Source organism: Bos taurus, chromosome 28, assembly GCF_002263795.3.
Source record: "Bos taurus isolate L1 Dominette 01449 registration number 42190680 breed Hereford chromosome 28, ARS-UCD2.0, whole genome shotgun sequence".
Classification (NCBI taxonomy): Eukaryota; Metazoa; Chordata; class Mammalia; order Artiodactyla; family Bovidae; genus Bos; species Bos taurus.
The window spans coordinates 16651952-16671200 of NC_037355.1; the positions used below are offsets into that span (position 1 = coordinate 16651952).

The following is a 19249-nucleotide window of genomic DNA, read 5'->3' on the forward strand; positions in this document are numbered from 1 at the left end:
CTACCTTTGAGAAGCACTATGACACCATGGGGCTCTAGGAGGTAGCTTGCATTCAAATCCTGGCTCCACCACTGACTGCTGGTATAAACCATAGGCCAGCTACCTAACCTCCCTGCCCCTCAGTTTCCCCATCTGCAAAATGGAGATCATCATATTTTACCTTTAAGTGTGATGAGAATGAAATAGGCGAATACATATACTTTAGGTACATCGGGAGAAAAGTACTTGCACAAGTCAGCGATCGTTATCTCCCCCTCCTCATGTCTGGCTAATGTTTGATAAAACACAACCAAAGGTCCTGATGGCTTTGCCAATGGACCTGCTCACCTGAGAATGTCCCCTTGCTGAGACACTCTTTTATCCTATTGGCTTTCCGGACATGAAACGCTTTCGTAATCTCCTGGTTCATGAAGGCTTCCTTGTTCATGATGTTTTCCACCATCATCCGCAAATCAAACATCTCCAGGACCTCTGCGATCTGAGCCAGGCCCACCAGATCTTTTTCCTTTTCATCCAACTGCCCCGTGTAGAGAAACTGGAGCAGGGTCCGGAAAGGGCCTGGCTGGACGGACGCATCCATCCTGACCACGGTCACGGGGCCCAGCCGCTTTGAGACGGGGTTGACCTGCATCTCCTTGTGCATGCCGATGAACCCCTTGCTCCAGCCCAACAGGGTCTGTGTCTCTGCCACCAGGTCCTCAGCGTCCAGCCCCAGGGTCTCCTGTTGGGACAGGTTCTGGCTCGAGGGGGTCCACTGATCAGCCTGAGGCGTCCTTGGGGTGCCCTCTTCCCTTTCCTCATCTGGGTCAAGACTCTGTGCCCACTCCTGGGAATCCCTGCTTTGCTTCTCTCTCTCACAAGCTCCTTCACTCCAGTGGGGGGTTTCTTCACATTCCATTAAAAAAAGATCATAAAACTTGGAAGAGGAGGTAGCGAGGTAAATTCGGTGTGCAAAGATCTGCTCCTGGTCCTGGAGGATGAAGAGGACGTCGGCACACAGAGGATTGTCCAGTAAACAGGCAGCTTCGTTCGTCCCCGTGGAGGGACATTCTGGAACTTTGATGACCGGTGGGGGGGCTTTTGGAGGTAGGAATGGTGCCTGAAGTAAAGGTTTCTGGACTTTCTTCAGGTGGGATTTCCAGAACTGCAAGTGCCGTCGCGAAATGAGCGCCGCTCGGATTGCGTTGTCAAACACGTCTTTGATGCCAAACTGGTCAAACACACTTGTTTCATAGTAGGGTATACCCAGTTCCTTTGCAACCTCTCGGCCTTTTTCTGGGGGCAGAATATCCCCTCTCTTTATGGGCCTGAAATAGAATATTTTTAACATTAGAATCCATCTTATTTCAGGAAAAAAATAGTAATCAGGGCCTATCTAAGCACCTGTTTTAAATCCTATTCAGACTTTTTTTACTAGACTCTTGAAAAATCTACGACCAACCTCAAATCTTTGAAATATAAAGGACTTATGACGGCAGGGGAAAAAATGCTTTCAGTAGTAACAACAATAACTCAAGCATCACCCATTTCACTAGCTGTTTGTTCCTGGGTAGGTTACTTAATGTTTTTCTCAGTTTTCCCATCTGTAAAATGGGAAGAATAACAGTAAGTACTTGCATCTTAAAGGATGACTGAAAGGTTTAAGTGAGATAATTAGCCTAGCATAGTACCTATTCCACAGTGAGTGCTTGATCAGTGTTAGCTGATAACCATCATTACTGCCACAATCAGCATCATTTTCATCATTTTCCCCTTATGCTTACATTTTGCTTTATAACTTAAAAAGGAATCCACGTTCATTTTCTCACTTGGGCCTCCCAGTATCCCTATGGGTGCTGTTTTCGTTCTGTATCCTGAAGAAACAGGCAGAAAGTTTAAAGGTCCTTTCCACTTGGGAAATGTCTTAAGGTCACATTTTAAAGTCACTGAGAGCGCTTTACTAAGCAGTCAGAGTCCAGAACTCCCTAGTTCTAGGCTAAATGATCCATGTCCAACAGCTCACCTAAGTCTCCTCTATTAGTTTTGTGAACCTTCTTTCATATCTCACCCCTTCTCTTCCCCTCTTCAATCAGGCGATCATCTTTTGCCTGGATTAGTACATTAGCCTCTTAACTCATCTTTCTTCAGAATTTTTCCACATTTTAGCTCATAGCATTCACTGTTACACAAAAATTCCTTATGTACTACAAGTATGACTTAGCTGCAATTCTTTAAAAAAAAATTTTCCTCTGGTTCCATAGAGCCCAGGGAATAAAGTCTAAACCCTTTAGAGTGGCACACAAGGCCATTTACAGTCTAATCAGCCCCCAAGAAGCCAAGCTTCTGGAATCATTATTGGCAGGCAGAACAGTGCTGTAATTACGGTATAACCATGATCAAGACACAGATGAATTCCAGAACGCAGGCAAGATAGGATCTCTTGTTACATTGTTCACAAACACATACTTGATTCTGAGATGCACTCTTAGGAGATGATCTTCCTTAATAAAATATCTGGTGTACAGGACCAAGGGTTATGTTTGTGTAACAGGGACAGGTCTTAGGAGAAATAAGGTAATACTGGATAGAATTTGGATTTGAGGCTCTAGATGGAAATGAGGGAAAACTGCACAGAGTTGCAGAGGTGGAAGTAAAGAAGGGTTAACTTCAAGCTTTGCTCCTATAGGCTTTTGGTGGATTACGAATTGATGAATCTCTTTAAGACTTAGCTCAGATACCACCTCCTTCATGAAACCTCAGAATTGTCTACGGAAAGGACTGTGCCCTGGAGCTCTCTGTAACTCTCCTCCACACATGCAGGGTGTGAGGCCTGAGTATCCTGACCTTTGACACAGAAAGTTCTGAGGCCCGGGGTTAGTCCCTCATTTGCCAGGGCCTCTTTCCCTCTGCGTGGCTTATAATATGCAGTTCCTAGTCCATGTATTTAAGAATAGAAGGAACATGAAATGTTTTCAGGACATTTATCCAAGATGTACCTAGAACATCAGAAATTATCTTGACAAAGTACCATTTGCTTTTGCTGTGAGAGCATAAAAACTTATGTCTGTATAAAATTTTATAATAAGCTTATTAAGGCAAAGTACCTACTACCTGGAAGGAAGGCAGTAATATCAACATTTTGGGAAAACCTATGTTTACCAGCAAAAAACAGAGTTAAGAATAAAACACATATACAATTATTTTTTAAACGAATATTGAAGGAGTACATGTTTTAAAAAAATTCATTCCTCCCAAGATTGGTATCCACATTTTATATAGATGGAAACAAATCCTTCTTCAAGCTGTATTTTAAATGTGTGACACTCAAACTAACACCACCAGAGAGCCATTTAAAAAGCAGTATTGTTTTTAACCATAGGTCTATGTAATCTTTAAAAACTGGACACGGCCACCTCAGGAATGAAATACTCTAAGAAGTTGGATGGAGGAAGATGAGAAGGTTAAAAATACTTGGATATGAGTATTTGCATGAACTTGATGTTCATGGGGCCAAGAATCATAGATGATGGCTCTGAATTTCACTTCAGTTCAGTTCAGTTCAGTCACTCAGTTGTGTCCGATTCTTTGCGACCCCATGGACTCAGCACACCAGGCTTCCCTCTCTGTCACAAACTCCCGGAGCTTACTCAAACTCATGTCCATTGAGTCGATGATGCCATCCAACCATCTCATCCTCTGTCTTCCCCTTCTCCTCCCACCTTCAATCTTTCCCAGCATCAGGGTCTTTTCAAATGAATCAGCTCTTTGCATCAGGTGGCCAAAGTATTGGAGTTTCAGCTTCAGCATCAGTCCTTCCAGTGTATATTCAGGACTGATCTCCTTTAGGATGGACTGGCTGGATCTCCTTGCAGTCCAAGGGACTCTCAAGAGTCTTCTCCAACACCACAGTTCAAAAGCATCAATTCTTCCGCACTCAGCTTTCTGTATAGTCCAACTCTCACATCCATACATGACTATCCAGACATGAATTTCACCTACTTTTATTATAAATCTTAATTTCCAGAAAGACATTATTATGAGTAACTAACAGTTTAACACTTTACCAAGTTCAAAGTGCTTACTTACTTTTTTTGCGCTACTTGCCAATATGCAGGATCTTAGTTCCCCAACCAGGAATCAAACCAGCCCCCCTTGCATTGGGAGCTGAGTCTTGACCACTGGACTACCAGGGAAGGCCCCAAAGCACTTTTATACACCCTATCATAATTAGAGAACTCACTTTAAGCTCTGGCCAACCATTTTACAAAAATGGGTTCCTGACTAAGAGGTGATGGTGAAAGGAACATTGGGGTACACGTGTCTTTTAGAATTGTGGTTTTCCCAGAGTATATGCCCAAGGGGGATTTCTGGGTCAGATGATTTATTCCTACTTTTTAAAGGAATCTCCATACTGTTTTCTGTAATGGCTTTGTCAGTTTACATTCCCACCAACAGTGCAGGTGGGTTCCCTTTTCTTCACATCCTCTCCAGCATTTATTGTTTATAGATTTTTTTTTTTTTGGATGACCATTCTGACTGGTGTGAGGTGATACCTCATTGTAGTTTTGATTTGCATTTCTCAAATAATGAGCAATATTGAGCATCTTTTCATGTGTTTATTGGCCACCTGTATGTCTTCTTTCATTTGTATGTAGGTGAGGAAGCAACAGTTAGAACTGGACATGGAACAACAGACTGGTTCCAAATAGGAAAAGGAGTACGTTAAGGCTGTATATTGTCACCTTGCTTATTTAACTTCTATGCAGAGTACATCATGAGAAACGCTGGGCTAGATGAAGCACAAGCTGGAATCAAGATTGCTGGGAGAAATATCAATAACCTCAGATATGCAGATGATATCATCATTATGGCAGAAAGTGAAGCAGAACTAAAGAGCCTCTTGATGAAAGTGAAAGAGGAGAGTGGAAAAGTTGGCTTAAAACTCAACATTCAGAAAAGTAAGATCATGGCAAATAGATGGGGAAACAGTGTCAGACTTTATTTTTTTGGACTCCAAAATCACTGCAGATGGTGACTGCAGCCATGAAATTAAAAGACACTTACTCCTTGGAAGGAAAGTTATGACCAACCTAGACAGCATATTAAAAAGCAGAGACATTACTTTGCCAACAAAGGTCTGTTTAGTCAAAGCTATGGTTTTTCCAGTAGTCATGTATGGATGTGAGAGTTGGACTATACAGAAAGCTGAGTGCAGAAGAATTGATGCTTTTGAACTATGGTGTTGGAGAAGACTCTTGAGAGTCCCTTGGACTGCAAGGAGATCCAACCAATCCATCCTAAAGGAAATCAGTCCTGAATATTCATTGGAAGGACTGATGCTGAAGCTGAAACTGTAATATTTTGGCCACCTGATGCAAAAAGCTGATTCATTTGAAAAGACTCTGATGCTGGGAAAGATTGAAGGTGGGAGGAGAAGGGGACGACAGGGGATGAGATGGTTGGATGGTATCACCGACTCAATGGTCATGAGCTTGGGTAAACTCTGGGAGTTGGTGATAGACAGGGAGGCCTGGTGTGCTGCAGTTCATGGGGTTACAGAGTTTGACACGACTGAGAGACTGAAGTGAAGTGATATGTTCTTTGGAGAAATGTCTGTTTATGTCTTCTGCCCATGTTTTGATTGGGTTATTTGTTTTGCTGATATTGAGTTGTATGAACTGCTGATAGATTTTGGAGATTAACCCTTTGTCAGTTGCTTCATTTGCAGCCAGGACATGAAAACAACCTAGATGTCTATCTCCATATGAATGGATAAAGAAGTTGGTGTATATCTAAACAATGGAATATTACTCAGCCATAAAAGGAACATATTTGAGTCAGTTGTAGTGAGGTAGATAACCCTGGAGCCTCTTATACAGAGTGAATTAAGTCAGAAAGAGAAAAACAAGTATTGTATAGTAATGCGTACATATATGGAACCTATAAAATTAGTACTGAGGAACCTAGTAGAGAACAGACTTTTGGACACAGCCGGAGAATGTGAAGGCAGGATGAATTGAGAAAGTAGCACTGACATATATACACTATCATGTGTAAAATAGATAATGGGAAGTTGCTAAATAACACAGGAAGCCCAGCCTGGCACTCTGTGATGACCTAGAGGGGTGGGATGTGGGAAGGGGAGGGAGGATCAGGAGGGAAGGAATAAACACACACACACACACACACACACACATGATTCATTTGTGTTGCTGTATGGCAGAAACCAACACAAAACTGTAAAGCAATTTTCCAACAATTAAAAAATATGTAAAATTTTTTTTAAAAGAAGTAATGGTGAACACGCGAGGGGTCAGGATATATCTCTTCCTCATGATTAACAAGCTAACTTAAAGTATTCAGACTGATTGATGGGATCTTGGAGCCACTAAAGAACAGAACCCAAGGCTACAAAGACATCTGCTACCTCTAAATTTTAATTTAACTGGCACACTGAGTCCCTTGGCTTACCTTGCTAAAGGGCGTCTGGCTCTATTAACAGCTTCAAGATCAGCATAGCGGAGATCTAGCTGGCAGCCAACTAGAACAACAGGTGTGCGAGGGCAAAAGTGCTTGATTTCTTGATACCACATGGTTTTCACATGATTTAGGGAATTGGGATTAGCGATCGAAAAACAGAGGACCACAACATCGGACCTAGAAGGAAATCACAAAAGAAGCTGTATTGCTTTTTCACTTTTATTTTCTCTTTTATCATCAGGATTCCTCCCCTTCCCCATCCATCGAATGCCATATCATTTCACAATTAAAAAAAAAGACCAGATATTAAAATACATCTCGGAGTCATGCAAACAGCCCATTAAGCCCCCACATTCCAGCACCCACACAGCCTGAGTTCATGTCCATGTTGCACTGCAGGAGGCCTAGGCACTGAAAAGTTCTGGATGAAGTTATTTCACAGGATAGATGGTTACCCAAACTGGACTCAGTCCTGGAACCACCACATGCTGAACTATTTCTGTTCATCACAAGAAATAGTTTCAAGATAAAAGAAAATAATAAAAACTACCATTTACCAGTGTAAACAGAAAGGTGATGATGACTCAATGAAATAAAGCGAACAGTTTAAACATTGCAGAAAATGTAACAGGTATTTGCTGTACAGGGTCGGCAAATACACAGAAGGATTTCTGCCCTTCTTCACCCTCAAGCACAAATGTAGAGAGCGCAACCACTTAATCTGTTTCTGAAAAGAAAAAGTCCTGAATTTGCAGGAATTTCCACTTTTTGCTAGGTATAAGGTAAGAAGGTAGTATTTAACAAAAAACTAGCCAGAGTTAGATGGATGGCTAATAAGATGAGAAAATGTTGGAAGCAGATTTATCAAATGTTATATATGACATATAGCAGGTATATGGAAAAAGGAACATTGTTTTGTAGTCAGTTGTGACATAAATCTTCCATGTTTTATATAATAACTTACCATTCTAGAAGCCAAAGAACTGTTTTACAGAACAGTTGTTCAATTATGGTGTTTGATAGATAACTGCTAGAAGGTATCTTTAATAAGAATTATAAACCATCTTTCTAGGTTAAGATATGCAGAATGATGACATTGAAAACATGGAGGCAGAAAAATATAAAGGATAGAAAAAGTTATACCCAAGGATTCAAGACTGTTTTGCAGTTATATTCAGAAATAAACTTACAACTTTATTAGATGTTAATTTATTGCCTTTATTATTTATGTAATGAGAAGAATGAAGTTGATGAATCAAAACACCTTCTTTTTAAATCATTAATGAACTTTTCTCCCTACATATCAATGAAGACAAATATATATATCCAGGCAACCATAAAATTTCTAAAAATAATCATTTGCAATGCAGCAAACTGCAGGGTGCTTATATTAAATGTAATTCACAAGTTGAGTCTTTAAATTTATATCCAAGAAAAACTGCACCAGACCACAACAAATAGAAAAATCCTGACATTAAAATATTTACAAATTATAAAGGAGGACCTAGGACGCAAAGCAGATGAAGTGTATTAATCTGCATGTTTAAAATGTCCTTGAAATAAAGATCTTATCAAAGATTCTTGGGCACTGGAAAATATAATGTGTGTAAAAATATGCATAACTATATAAATGAAAGGGAAGCATGTCTTGTCTTTGGGATTCTGATTTAGTTAGTAGAATATTCTGTGCACAGTCTTACTTGTAATCAGCATAAATAACAGGATCCAGTAAAGTCAAGAACGCTTTGAATTTTACATTTTTTTAGGAGCAGAGTCTTCTATTATTCATAATACTATTTCTATAGGATATCGGATACAGCTCTGCTATAAGCTTCATCCCAATCATAAAATGAAGCCACCAAGAATTCCAGCACAGTGAGAGTAATATGGTAATATCTGAGGTTCAAAATCATAAAGAAAGAATTGAAGAACTATATCCAGCGCATAAATGTGGAATAGTATATATATGTGTGTAATAAAATTGTTCTAATTCGTACCTTCTCTTTCCATATTAAGGCACACTGCTATAAAGGAAATCATTCTCAGAGCTTAATTTATATGACAGACATGTAGCAAAATGTCAATTCTGTTATCTAATTTTATGATACAGCATGTGCGGTTTTGAAATCAGAGCTAGCTCGGTTGCCAAGGTTACCGTGCTAACACTCATGCCATTGAACATATACTAGCTGCTATCCAGATGACCTGTAAACAAGTACAGACAGGACCCTGGGGGTTGGAAAAAATGGAATCTCCCGATGAGAACAGCACAATGCCATTGCACAATACAGGTCCGGAGGGCCCAATTTCTAACTGTGTCACATCAATATCTCAGTGCATGAAATGCTGTTGGAAAGCTGGAAAAATAATTCAATGCTCTGTAAATATTTTGCTTCAAAAGGATGATGGTTAAAGAGAAGAGGTTGTGCTGAGAGCAATACTACCTCTGAAGCCAAAATAACTTATTGAGTCAAAATTCTATTTGCATCCTTGAAATGAAGTTATCCGTCTTCTAAAAAAATTTTTAAATGGACATTTAGATGCTATGAGGATCTGTCCCCATGATTTTACATTGGAAGCAGATAAAAAATTAAATCATATTTGATCTACCAACCTGCTTAAATGTCTTTAACCCTTCTTGATTTAAATACCAATTCAAGTTAAGAAACATGACATACAGATTATACAGAATCTTAGTGTTAAGTCCTGCTGTATAAATGCAGTGTCCTAAAGCTGATTTTAAGCAAAAGCCTAAGGATCAATGGATGTAGGGACAGGGCTGTAGAAAGATGCTGCACTGACACATTCCTCCTCCCCCAGCATTCTTTTCTAATTCCTAAATTTCAACACATCAGTATCCTCTATGATATAAACATCTATACAACCAAGTAACTATTTTGAGAATGCCATTTATTCCCTCTAGATATTGAGCCATTTTTCTATCTAGTCGAAGAAGACACAAAACCTGCAGCTAAGAATATCTCCAGCTTTAGGCAGAATTCCAAGGAGCTAGAGATATTAAGTAACTTTTAATCAAAACATTCATTCCTGGGTAGAGACTATTCAATGTCTGACATGAGTTTGTGTTTAAAAATGCCATTCCTGTGAGAGATAAAAAGAAAAAGGCAAGTTCTAGCATTTCTGCTTCCATGGCTCTGTTACATTTTTTTTTTTTAATCTTTGAAGAGTTGTGTTTAAAATAATTGAGTTGAATTTTAAAAAATAGTTGGGAGGGGGAGGTATGATGAGGACATTCGTACATATTAGGCAGCAGAGTTGGCCTAGAAATGACCTCAGGGTTCCTATTTCAGCTGTAAAAAGAATCTGATAGGATTTAAATGGAGTCTTACAGCTATTTGGAGTAGAAAGAATAAGAATTCGAGAATGCTGAGGCAAAAGAACACAGGAGACAAAACTCAAGCTCCAGAATTTGAATACTGAGAAGAGTAGGAAGAGGTTTGGATTTTTTTTTTTTTTTGACTGAGCTAAGTGGTCTTATTCTTTTAAAGAAAGTCAAGATTACAAAGGATCTAAGTGTATGGTCTTGGTTGCTTGCCTGTGAATGTTTATTTATTTATTTTTTTGAGAAAACTGTGATTTATTGTTTCTAAGGGGAATGTCGGTATAAAAGTTTCTCTAGGGTACTGACACATCAAATAATGCCTGTGAAACAATCTGAAGTAAATTCATCAATATGTGTTGAAACAATTGCAGATCTACAGTTTAATGGAGCTGTGGGAGGTAGGGAGGAGACCAGAGAGAGACCTAGTCATCCCCCAAATGCTTGAGCTGATAAAGCTGTCAATTGTAGCAGTTCTTCTTCTATAAGAAAAAGTAATAAAAAACAAACAACAACAAAAAAAAACCCATTATTTTTTTTGCTATCTTTCAAGGAGAACACTGGACAAAGATAGCATGCAAAAGATTGGCAAAGATATTTGGATAACTTAAGGAATGTATGCAAAGTTGGGGCCAATCTTTGTTGGAGGATTAAAGAAAAAAAATCTGAAAAAATGCAACTTACCCACATATCTTGGGCCAATACAGACTTTTAAAAAATGCACTATATTATTATATTATTTATTGTATATTGCTATGGGCATAGAGTGAAATTTTTTACATTGTCTTTAAAAAATAGATTGCTATTAAATATAAGGTGGATTTTCCTTTTAGGGTAATAATGTGTGTGTGTGTGTGTGTGTGTACATATTTTTTCTCTTTCAAGATGGACTTTAAACACATTTGAAATGCCACCCATTCTCCTGGCCAGTTGTTATCATCTAGATTCAAATATAGGAAACTTAGTGGAAAAAGATCAGGGAAGCAAACAGAAACGCAATTCACCCTTTGAAGAAGTGGTCAAAAAGGAGAGAGATAATAATATCAAATATTTTCTATTAGGAATGAATTGTCCATGTTCTCTACTATCACAAAAGTACTTTCTATCTTCTTAGCTTGTCTTCTCTGCTTTGTCACCACTGTCCAGCTAAAGAGCTGTGGGCCTTGGGTTTTCTTATCTGCTTAAGTGAAAAAAAAAAAAAAATTGCTAAATTATCCAGGCCAGCATGGGCAACGTGAAGGACAGTAGACTCCATCCAGTCCTCCAGATAGCTGTGAGCAGGACATCCATAGGCTCCCATCCAACTGGCCTCTTCCCAGGGTGCCAGTTCTGGTTTGGTCTCTTGCTAAGACTCTTACATTTGGTGACCAAGAATAAGCTAACAATCCTGTTTACCTGAATCTTCTTGGAAGTATATCCTTCTTAACATATACTTTTATACTTCTTCTATGGTAGGATTCCATATCTTTATGTCACTATTGCCTATTATTATTTCTTTTTTAAGTAGAGACTCCCATATCCTTTATTGGTAGAGATCATGATCACATTTCAATGGGTTTGTTTGTTAACATACACAAGTCTTCTTCTGGCAAAGACTCAAGTAGATGTCCCTGACCTCCTCCTCCCTCCCCAGTAACCGAGGTAGGCTCTTTACAGAAACGTTTTCAAAACCATTCATGTCAACAATACACCTTTCATGCATATAGTCTGACAGCGCTGTGCAAACAGACAGATCAAAACATCACAAAACAGCTGGGAGCATGGCAGAAAAAAGGAATGTGTGACACGTGGCTTTGGAAAGTTTTAGTAGGGGAGCAGCCCGGTGTGTATGAGATGTGGAGGGAGTTGTCAGTGATGGTGAACATAAGCACCTGGAGATGAATGGCTGTGTAAACTCATACTCATGGAAAATGGAGAGGCCTGTAGGGGAGCGCCTGGCAGGGGGTCTGAGGAAAGCAGGGCAGAAACATGCAGCGCCCTGGATGTGAGCAGAGAAATCAAGTCAATACTTTACCAATAGCAGTGAGGCTTCTTAAGTACAGATGTTATGTGGGGAAAACTGAAAACACCCTGAAATATATTCAGATTTGGGAGTGATTAGCATGCGCAACTATTTCTCCCAAGCTCGTAATTGTATGTTTAGTAGGAAGCAAGTATTTTAAATCAGTCTTCCCCCACCCTCCAAAAATGGGACTAAAGCAATGCACCCTCTTAAGTGTAGGAAAGCCATACCAACATCCCACCAATGCCACCAAATCCTAAGATAGATAATACCCAATCTTAAAAATGGTTGGTTCTGCCATTATAGTGCAAAAATTACAGAAGCCAATGACCCGGTCATATAAAAGCCTGTGTTATCATTCACTGTAACCAACTATTTTTTTAAATTTGATATCCCATTTTTCAATCTATGCTTCCTTTAGTGTACAAATATCTTCTATGACTTATGATGGGGTTATGTCCTGATAAATCCATCGTAAATTGAAAATATCATAAATCAAAAATGTATTTAATAAACCTAACCTACCAAACATCACAGCTTCATTGAGCCTACCCTAAACATGCTCAGAACACTTACATTAGCGTACAGCTGGGCAACATCAATGAACAAAAAGGCCGAATACTGTATACTGAATACTGTGCTGAATGTGAAGAATGCTTGTCTGGGTACAGAATGGTTGTAAATGTATCAATTGTTTACCCTGTTGACTGTGTGGCTGACTGGGAGCAGGGCTAGTACTTGGATATAGCCAACCTGGGGAAAAGATCAGAATTCAAAGTATGCTTTCTACTGAATGTGTATTACTTTTGCACCATCATAAAACAGAAAAATTGTAAGTTAGAGACCGTCTGCATTCTTACACCTCACACAATGATCAGAAAAAGCTGAATGCATATGAAGCCGTGTGAAGCACAAGTAAGTGATTAAAAGAAGCAGCGTAAGCAAGCTCATTTACCTCCTGGTCAATGAAAGCAGGAAACACTGATGCAGAAAAGGCTTCCTTAAAGGAGAAGGTGCAATTGTAGGAATACATTCCCTGCCTACTTCTCCTCATTCTCATTTCTCTCTGGCTTGCTCTGAACCTGCATGACTGAGGAGCTGCCTTCCTTCATGAAGGTGGACGTTTTCTCCTAAGAGCAAGGCTAGCTGCCCCCCTAATGGCGCCTACCTGTCAGCCAGACTGCCAGATGGCAGGGCTCTTGGATTAAACTCCTTGATGCTTCTGAATCCAAACTGTAAACTAGCAAGATCATCCCACCACTTTTACCTAGGCCTCGCCCCAGGCCTCTCTAAAATGATAAAGGTACAGGACCTGCCAAGTCACTTGTGCAGTATCAATAAGCAATCATTCAATCATTTCACCCAGAAATATTAATTGATATCCTACTACATGGCAGGTGCTCTTCCAGACACTGGGGACACAGCAATTAGTTAAAGACACAAATCACTGTCCTCAGTATGCTTATCTGTGTCACGCTTATATTCTACCAGAGAACAGAGGCAATAAGCAAGAAATATAGGCAGAATGTTTAGTATGGTAGATAGTGACAGGGCTATGCAGGAAAGTGGGGCAGGGTACTGGGGACAGAAATACTGGAAAGCAGAAGTTGCTGTTCAAAGGCGGTGGCCATGGAGGCCCTACTGAAAAGGTGATATCTCAGTAAAGACCTGAAGGAAGTGAAGGAGCTGACATGTTGATATCTTGGGGGAAGAACACTGTGGAAGAGAAAACATCTAAGGCAAAGGTCCTGAGGCAGCAGCATTCCTGTGGTGTTTCCCTGAAGGTGAGGGGGAAACAGCAAGAGCTAAGCAGAGGCCATGCTGTCTGAAATATGGAGGGCCTCATGGGTGTATGGCTGTTACTCTGAGTGAACTCGTAGATGATTAGGGGCTTTTGAGTTGAATGAAAAAATGTATGTTTTAACAGGATCACCCTACTGCTGTAATAACTCCTAAATAGTGGTGAAGGGTGGGTTGTCAGAAGGCATAAGACAGTAGGAGAGGACAGTTAAAAAAAATAATCATCCAGAGAGAGATGATGGTGACTTTGTCCTGGGAGCAGTACAGGTGCTAAGAGGTGGCTGCGTTCGTTAAATGTGTGGAAGGTCGAGTCACTGGGGCCTGCTGATGGAGCAGGTATGGGACATGAGCAAAAGGAGTTGAGAATGATGCTGGAATTTCTGCTCTGAGCAATTCGTTCTTCCCTGTTCCTGGTACTGACATCTTTAGTTCAGCATTTTAACCCTGTACTGAAACTTTTTATGCTGCTGGCTTTCCCCGCTGCTCTTAGTCTCATCTTTAGGGATTCTGTTTTGTCTCTTTCACGGAGCACAACACAGTGTTTGTAACAAGACAGGCCCTCAGTGACCGCTTATAAAGTAAAAAAGCCTTGTAGATTCTGAAGGATGTAGATGCAAGTGTGTCTACAGACTCAAAATCTAAAAGAAATTTAGGCCTAAGATAAGTCAGTTAGGGGGTATGTTTAACTTTTAATAAAAAAATGATATGTGAGCTATTATATTTCTTCAGACATTTATTGTATAATCTGGAGGAGGAAATGGCATCCCACTCCAGTATTCTTGCCAGGAAAATCCCATGGACAAAGGAGTCTGGTGGGCTGCAGTCTGTAGGGTCGCAAAGACTCAGACATGATTGAGCACGCATGCAGCTGTATATCATCATCTCTGGTCTATAGCAGAGCTTATCCACTAAATATATATTTTTAAATTATTTGAATTTATCTTAAAATCTATTTGTCCCACCTAATTGGATACTTTCATAATGCCAGAATAAAAATGGATTAATGATCTCTTCTAGGAATTAAGATTATATCCAGAAGCAAAAAGGAAATATAAAGAAATGGGCAGGTTATTTTCAGGATTAATTCTGGGTTAGTTTCACAGAATTAAGGGTTAAGATAACATCCTCCATTTCATAGGCCATCTTGTTTTTCAAAAACACCAAAGTCCCCCAATCTCCAAAAGCACTGAAATAAAAAGATAACCGAGGTGATGAATTTACAAGAGATTTTTGCTAATTTGTTTTATTTTTTGGTAATTCAGTACTTTATCCTTCTAACTGTATTTTCTAGACTGGGGGTAATTGTTCTGGGGAAAGATCAAAGTAGTGGAATAATTTTAGAAATCTGATAAATGGTCAATATTAACAGTAGCTGATAATGACTGTTGTTAAGATTCACCAAGAAAAATATCTGTGAAAGTGGTTTGTAAACTATAAGGTACCAATTATTGTCAGACAAATATGGTTTATGGTTTCAAAAGTCACCAAATATATATCGTGTATACTGTGGTTAATAAGAATGGCAGGACATTCTCAACAAGAGATCTTTCCCTTTGGCTTACCAGCCCATTGATATGGGATTGCTGAAAGATGGTAATAGCATTGTCCTCTGAAGATACTGTAGAATTACTTGGCAGTCTCTTTCTCCTTACCACCTATTTCATGTGGGAAAACTGTGCAGGCTGAAATACATTTTTTTTCATCGGAAGATTCCGGTATAGAAACATCACAAACTGTTGTTTTCTCTTTGTCCATGATGAGCAGGCAACACACTTGGCTGTATGTGACCTAACATGTCAAGCTTGCGGTTATTAAGTAGTCATAGAAAAAAGGTCAAAAGAAGGCCGAACACATGACGTTAATGTGTTGAACAGCACATATATTCCTCATCTCTTTACCCATCTCAGCGGCCTCATTATTCATAAGTCTGTGGGATCTTTTGGGTCCACAAATGTTTTCCTGGGCTCAACCACAAAGGACCATTTTTCCCAGCCATGTGCCCAGTGTTTGGGCAGCAGCCAGCATCCTTCCAGGTCCTGGAACACAAGTGACCCCAGTCATCAGTCAAGCCCTGTTCCTATCTCATCTGGCACTGCTGTTTCCCAAGGACATTTTCATCCCAGGCACAGTACTGGGTTGGGCTCTTCTGATATTTTGTTTTCTGGTTACAATACAAGATGTACCAGCTCAGAGCAGGCAGGACAGTGGGGGACAGTAGGCTGGGGGTGATACAGACACATTTTCTGTGTGCCAGGTGGAGTGGCATCACTACAGTCCTGTGCTTCAGTGCTTCAGCACAGAATCCATATATTTCTACTACATTAAAATCTTTTAATTACTTGTATACATTTAGTCTAACATATTTTTCTGTTTTGGATTAGCACAAAGCAGTAATAATCCCCCTTCAATTGTTTTACTTAATGCCCTTCTCTACGGGTAAATGGATTAAAAGTATAAGTATACAATTATTTTTTTAAATAATTCTTATAAAGAACTTGGAAATGATACCCAGAGGAGAAACAAACTATAGTTGGAAAAACATTAGTGTTAATACATGCAATTCTCTGTTTAAGACTACTCATTCAGAAAAGGCATCCCCTCCCCTGCCTCCACCCAATTTATAAATTCACAGATCTGGCAAAAAGGGAGAGTTCTGAGGGGGTAGCTGACTACACCCTCTCCTTTTTCTCTTGGCCTCACACCATTCTCTGGTTCCAGAAAGAACTGACCGTGGTAGACAAAACTGTTACTATTTGATGGAGAAACGGAAAACTTTCAGGGAGCGTGGTAGACTTTATTCGGTTATTACAGGGTACCTGGACAAATGTACCTTCTCAGAAAAAAGCTACAGAATCAAAGTCAAAGACACAGGCCTCTTGGTTGGATTACGATCCACACAGCTGACGGTTCTATCTCTGGGAAAAGGGGTCCAGCCTGGTTTGGGGACAACATTAGCTTGGAGGTGCCAGAACTATCCCATTTCCTATATTCAGCTATTAAGGATCTGGTCTTATATTTTTCCCTGCTAAAGTTGACACAAATAATTTATATTTTCAAGGAGAACTAAGTTTAAGTTCTATAAATAATCAAAACATATAGTGTCAGCCATGAAAATTTCCTCACATACTATAGACTACTTCGATTGCCCATAAAATTATTTTATCTAAAAAAAATTATTGAGCTACAATTGAAATACACTAAACTCTGGATGGGGCTTCCCAGGTGGTTGGTGCTCATGGTAAATAATCTGCCTGCCAGTGCAGGAGTCATAAGAGATGTGAGTTTGATCCCTGGGTCGGGAAGATCTCCTGGAGGAGGAAATGGCAACCAACTCCAGGATTCCTGCTTGGAGAATCCCATGGACAGTGGAGCCTGGTGGGCTACAGTCCATAGGGTCACAAACAGTCGGACACAAATGAAGTGACTTAGCACACACAAGCTTTGTATACATAAAGTACTCAATGTGATTAGTTTTGACATAGGTGTATACTCCTGATTCTGTCATCTCCATCAAGAAAATAAACATTTCTGTCACCCCCAAAGTGTCCCTTGGTAATCCATTTTTCCCTCCACCATCTTTCCCAGGCAACCAGTGATTGATTTTTTGTCACTACAGATTACACTCCATTTTCTAGAATTTTATAGCAATGGAATCACACACAATGTGTGCTCTTTCCCCCTGGTTTCTTTCACTCAGTCTCTCTCTCTAATCTTCATAAGGTTCTTCCCATTTGGCTGAGGCAAAGAGCATTGTGATATTTCTGTGGCAGCGTTTACCAAAGCGTAGCTTCCTTCTAATCATTCAGGTACTGGCTAAAACCTGCTGACTCACCTCTGCCCAGATCTCTGACATCAGATAGCCAGCGGCTTCGGCACACTCAAGTGTGAGCGCTAGCTGTGCTGTGTGCTCAGTGGTTCACTCATGCCCGATTTTCTGTGACCCCGTGGACTGTAGCCTGCCAGGCTCCTCTGTCCACGGAATTTTCCAGGCAAGAATACTGGAGCGGGTAGCCATTTCCTAATCCAGGGGGTCTTCCCAACCCCGGAATAGAACCAGCTTCTCTTGTGTCTCCTATACTGGCAGGTGGATTCTTTACTACTGTAGGGAAGCCTACAGGAACTTGCAGCTTTGGTCTAACCTCTTAGGGAATAACTATTCCCCGCCCTCGGTCCAACCGGCTGCTCTTCTAATGTCTTTCTACCATTTTCTATAACCCAGGCAAGTCTTAGTCCAGTCCTTTATTTCACAGCAGGACTAAATATCTTTAGGAAACAAGCTGCAGTAATTTCCCAAGATCCCTCTAGACCACACATTTAGAAGTGTGGTTTGGATGACTCTTCTATAAAGTATACACACTGGTAACTTTCCTCCCTTTGCTGCTTTGTTATCCATTTATAAAGTCCATCTTCAGGGCCAGGACTTGGGTAAAGAGTGAGGCACTAGCATCAGGTGAAAAATCTGAAGAGGTGCCCCAAGCCTCAGTAATCCAGATGACCCATATTTTTCCAAAAATCAAAATTAAGGTTAAAAAAAATCCATGATGAACAAAATACAAAAATTTTAAATAAAGTCAGGACCAGTAACATTTGCCATGCTGAGCCTGAGACAGAAAGAGAAGATCAGTTAACAGTGATCTGACCTTTATTATTATTTACATTTTACACCCAAGGTGAGTGCCTTACATGGCTCACGCTTGCCCTGGCCCTGGCCCGCCTCGACTAGATATGTTTCTTGGTCCAACAGGCTGTTTGCCATACTGAAATCATCATTAGAATGTTAGTTCTGGCCCAGCAATTAGAATATGCCACGGACAATGAGAGCTACTTCAAAAATACTTTATCGAGGCACATGAGTCGTTTCTTACTTTTCCCCTTGCCTTTAACCACAAGTACAGACAATATCAGACAAAGACATAAACACTGGTCGCCCACGGTCCTGAATTTTTTAACGGGCCTCAACCAAGCATTCAAGATGGAATGCATTAATGCTGTATCTGGTTACCTGGCCTTCAGTGTGAAACTAGAGCCATCTTATCTCAACAGACACACAGAAACCATCGCTCTGATTGATGTTATCATTTAAAACACATACTGTACTTCTCACTGGGCCTAAAAAAACACTTGAGAAAAATCAGTGTGTAAGAATAATCTGTATAATAAATGAGTTCCAAATGGACTGAAAATATGCCTGGAGACTCTTTGGAGTAAGGGCAATACAATGACTCTGCATGCCTGTGTTCAGCTGTGGGGAGAAAGCAAGCCATACAAAGCACTCAAGGGTCCCGCTCACTCTCAGAGAGTGTGCTTGGATGTAGCCTTTTTCCTGGAAATGAAAGGACTCCTGTTTAGCCACTCATTGATGTAATAAAGAGAATTAAATTATTAGCTACATATTAAAGAACTTAAGAGGAACAATAGAATATTAGTTACAGCTGGGGAAAGATGGTGAACACTGGTCTTCCATGCCCACAGAGAATACTGCAATAATTAGACTGGACTGAGAATAAATGTGAAGTTGGTCATCAGTCATCGTCAGCAGCCACCACAGCCTGGGGGAAAGAGAGGAAACAGGTTTTGGAGCCAGACAGAACTACCAGGAAGAGTTCAGTACCACTCTTTCCTACCCCTCTGACCTTGGCCCCTTTCTG

The 19249-nt window shown here is 40.2% G+C and overlaps 1 protein-coding gene across 12 annotated transcripts in view; it reads right to left on the reverse strand.

Moving 5' to 3' along the window:
- Positions 1 to 19249, reverse strand: part of RHOBTB1 (Rho related BTB domain containing 1) — a 141828-nt gene that overhangs the window by 16267 nt on the left and 106312 nt on the right. For 11 of the 12 annotated variants that reach the window (XM_005226310.5, XM_015460981.3, XM_010820507.4 and 8 more), the window contains 2 exon segments: positions 6451 to 6636; positions 328 to 1307 (listed from right to left, as the gene is read on the reverse strand). In XM_005226310.5, coding sequence (XP_005226367.1) covers positions 328 to 1307; positions 6451 to 6636 — 1166 coding nt within the window. 12 annotated transcript variants of the gene reach the window in all.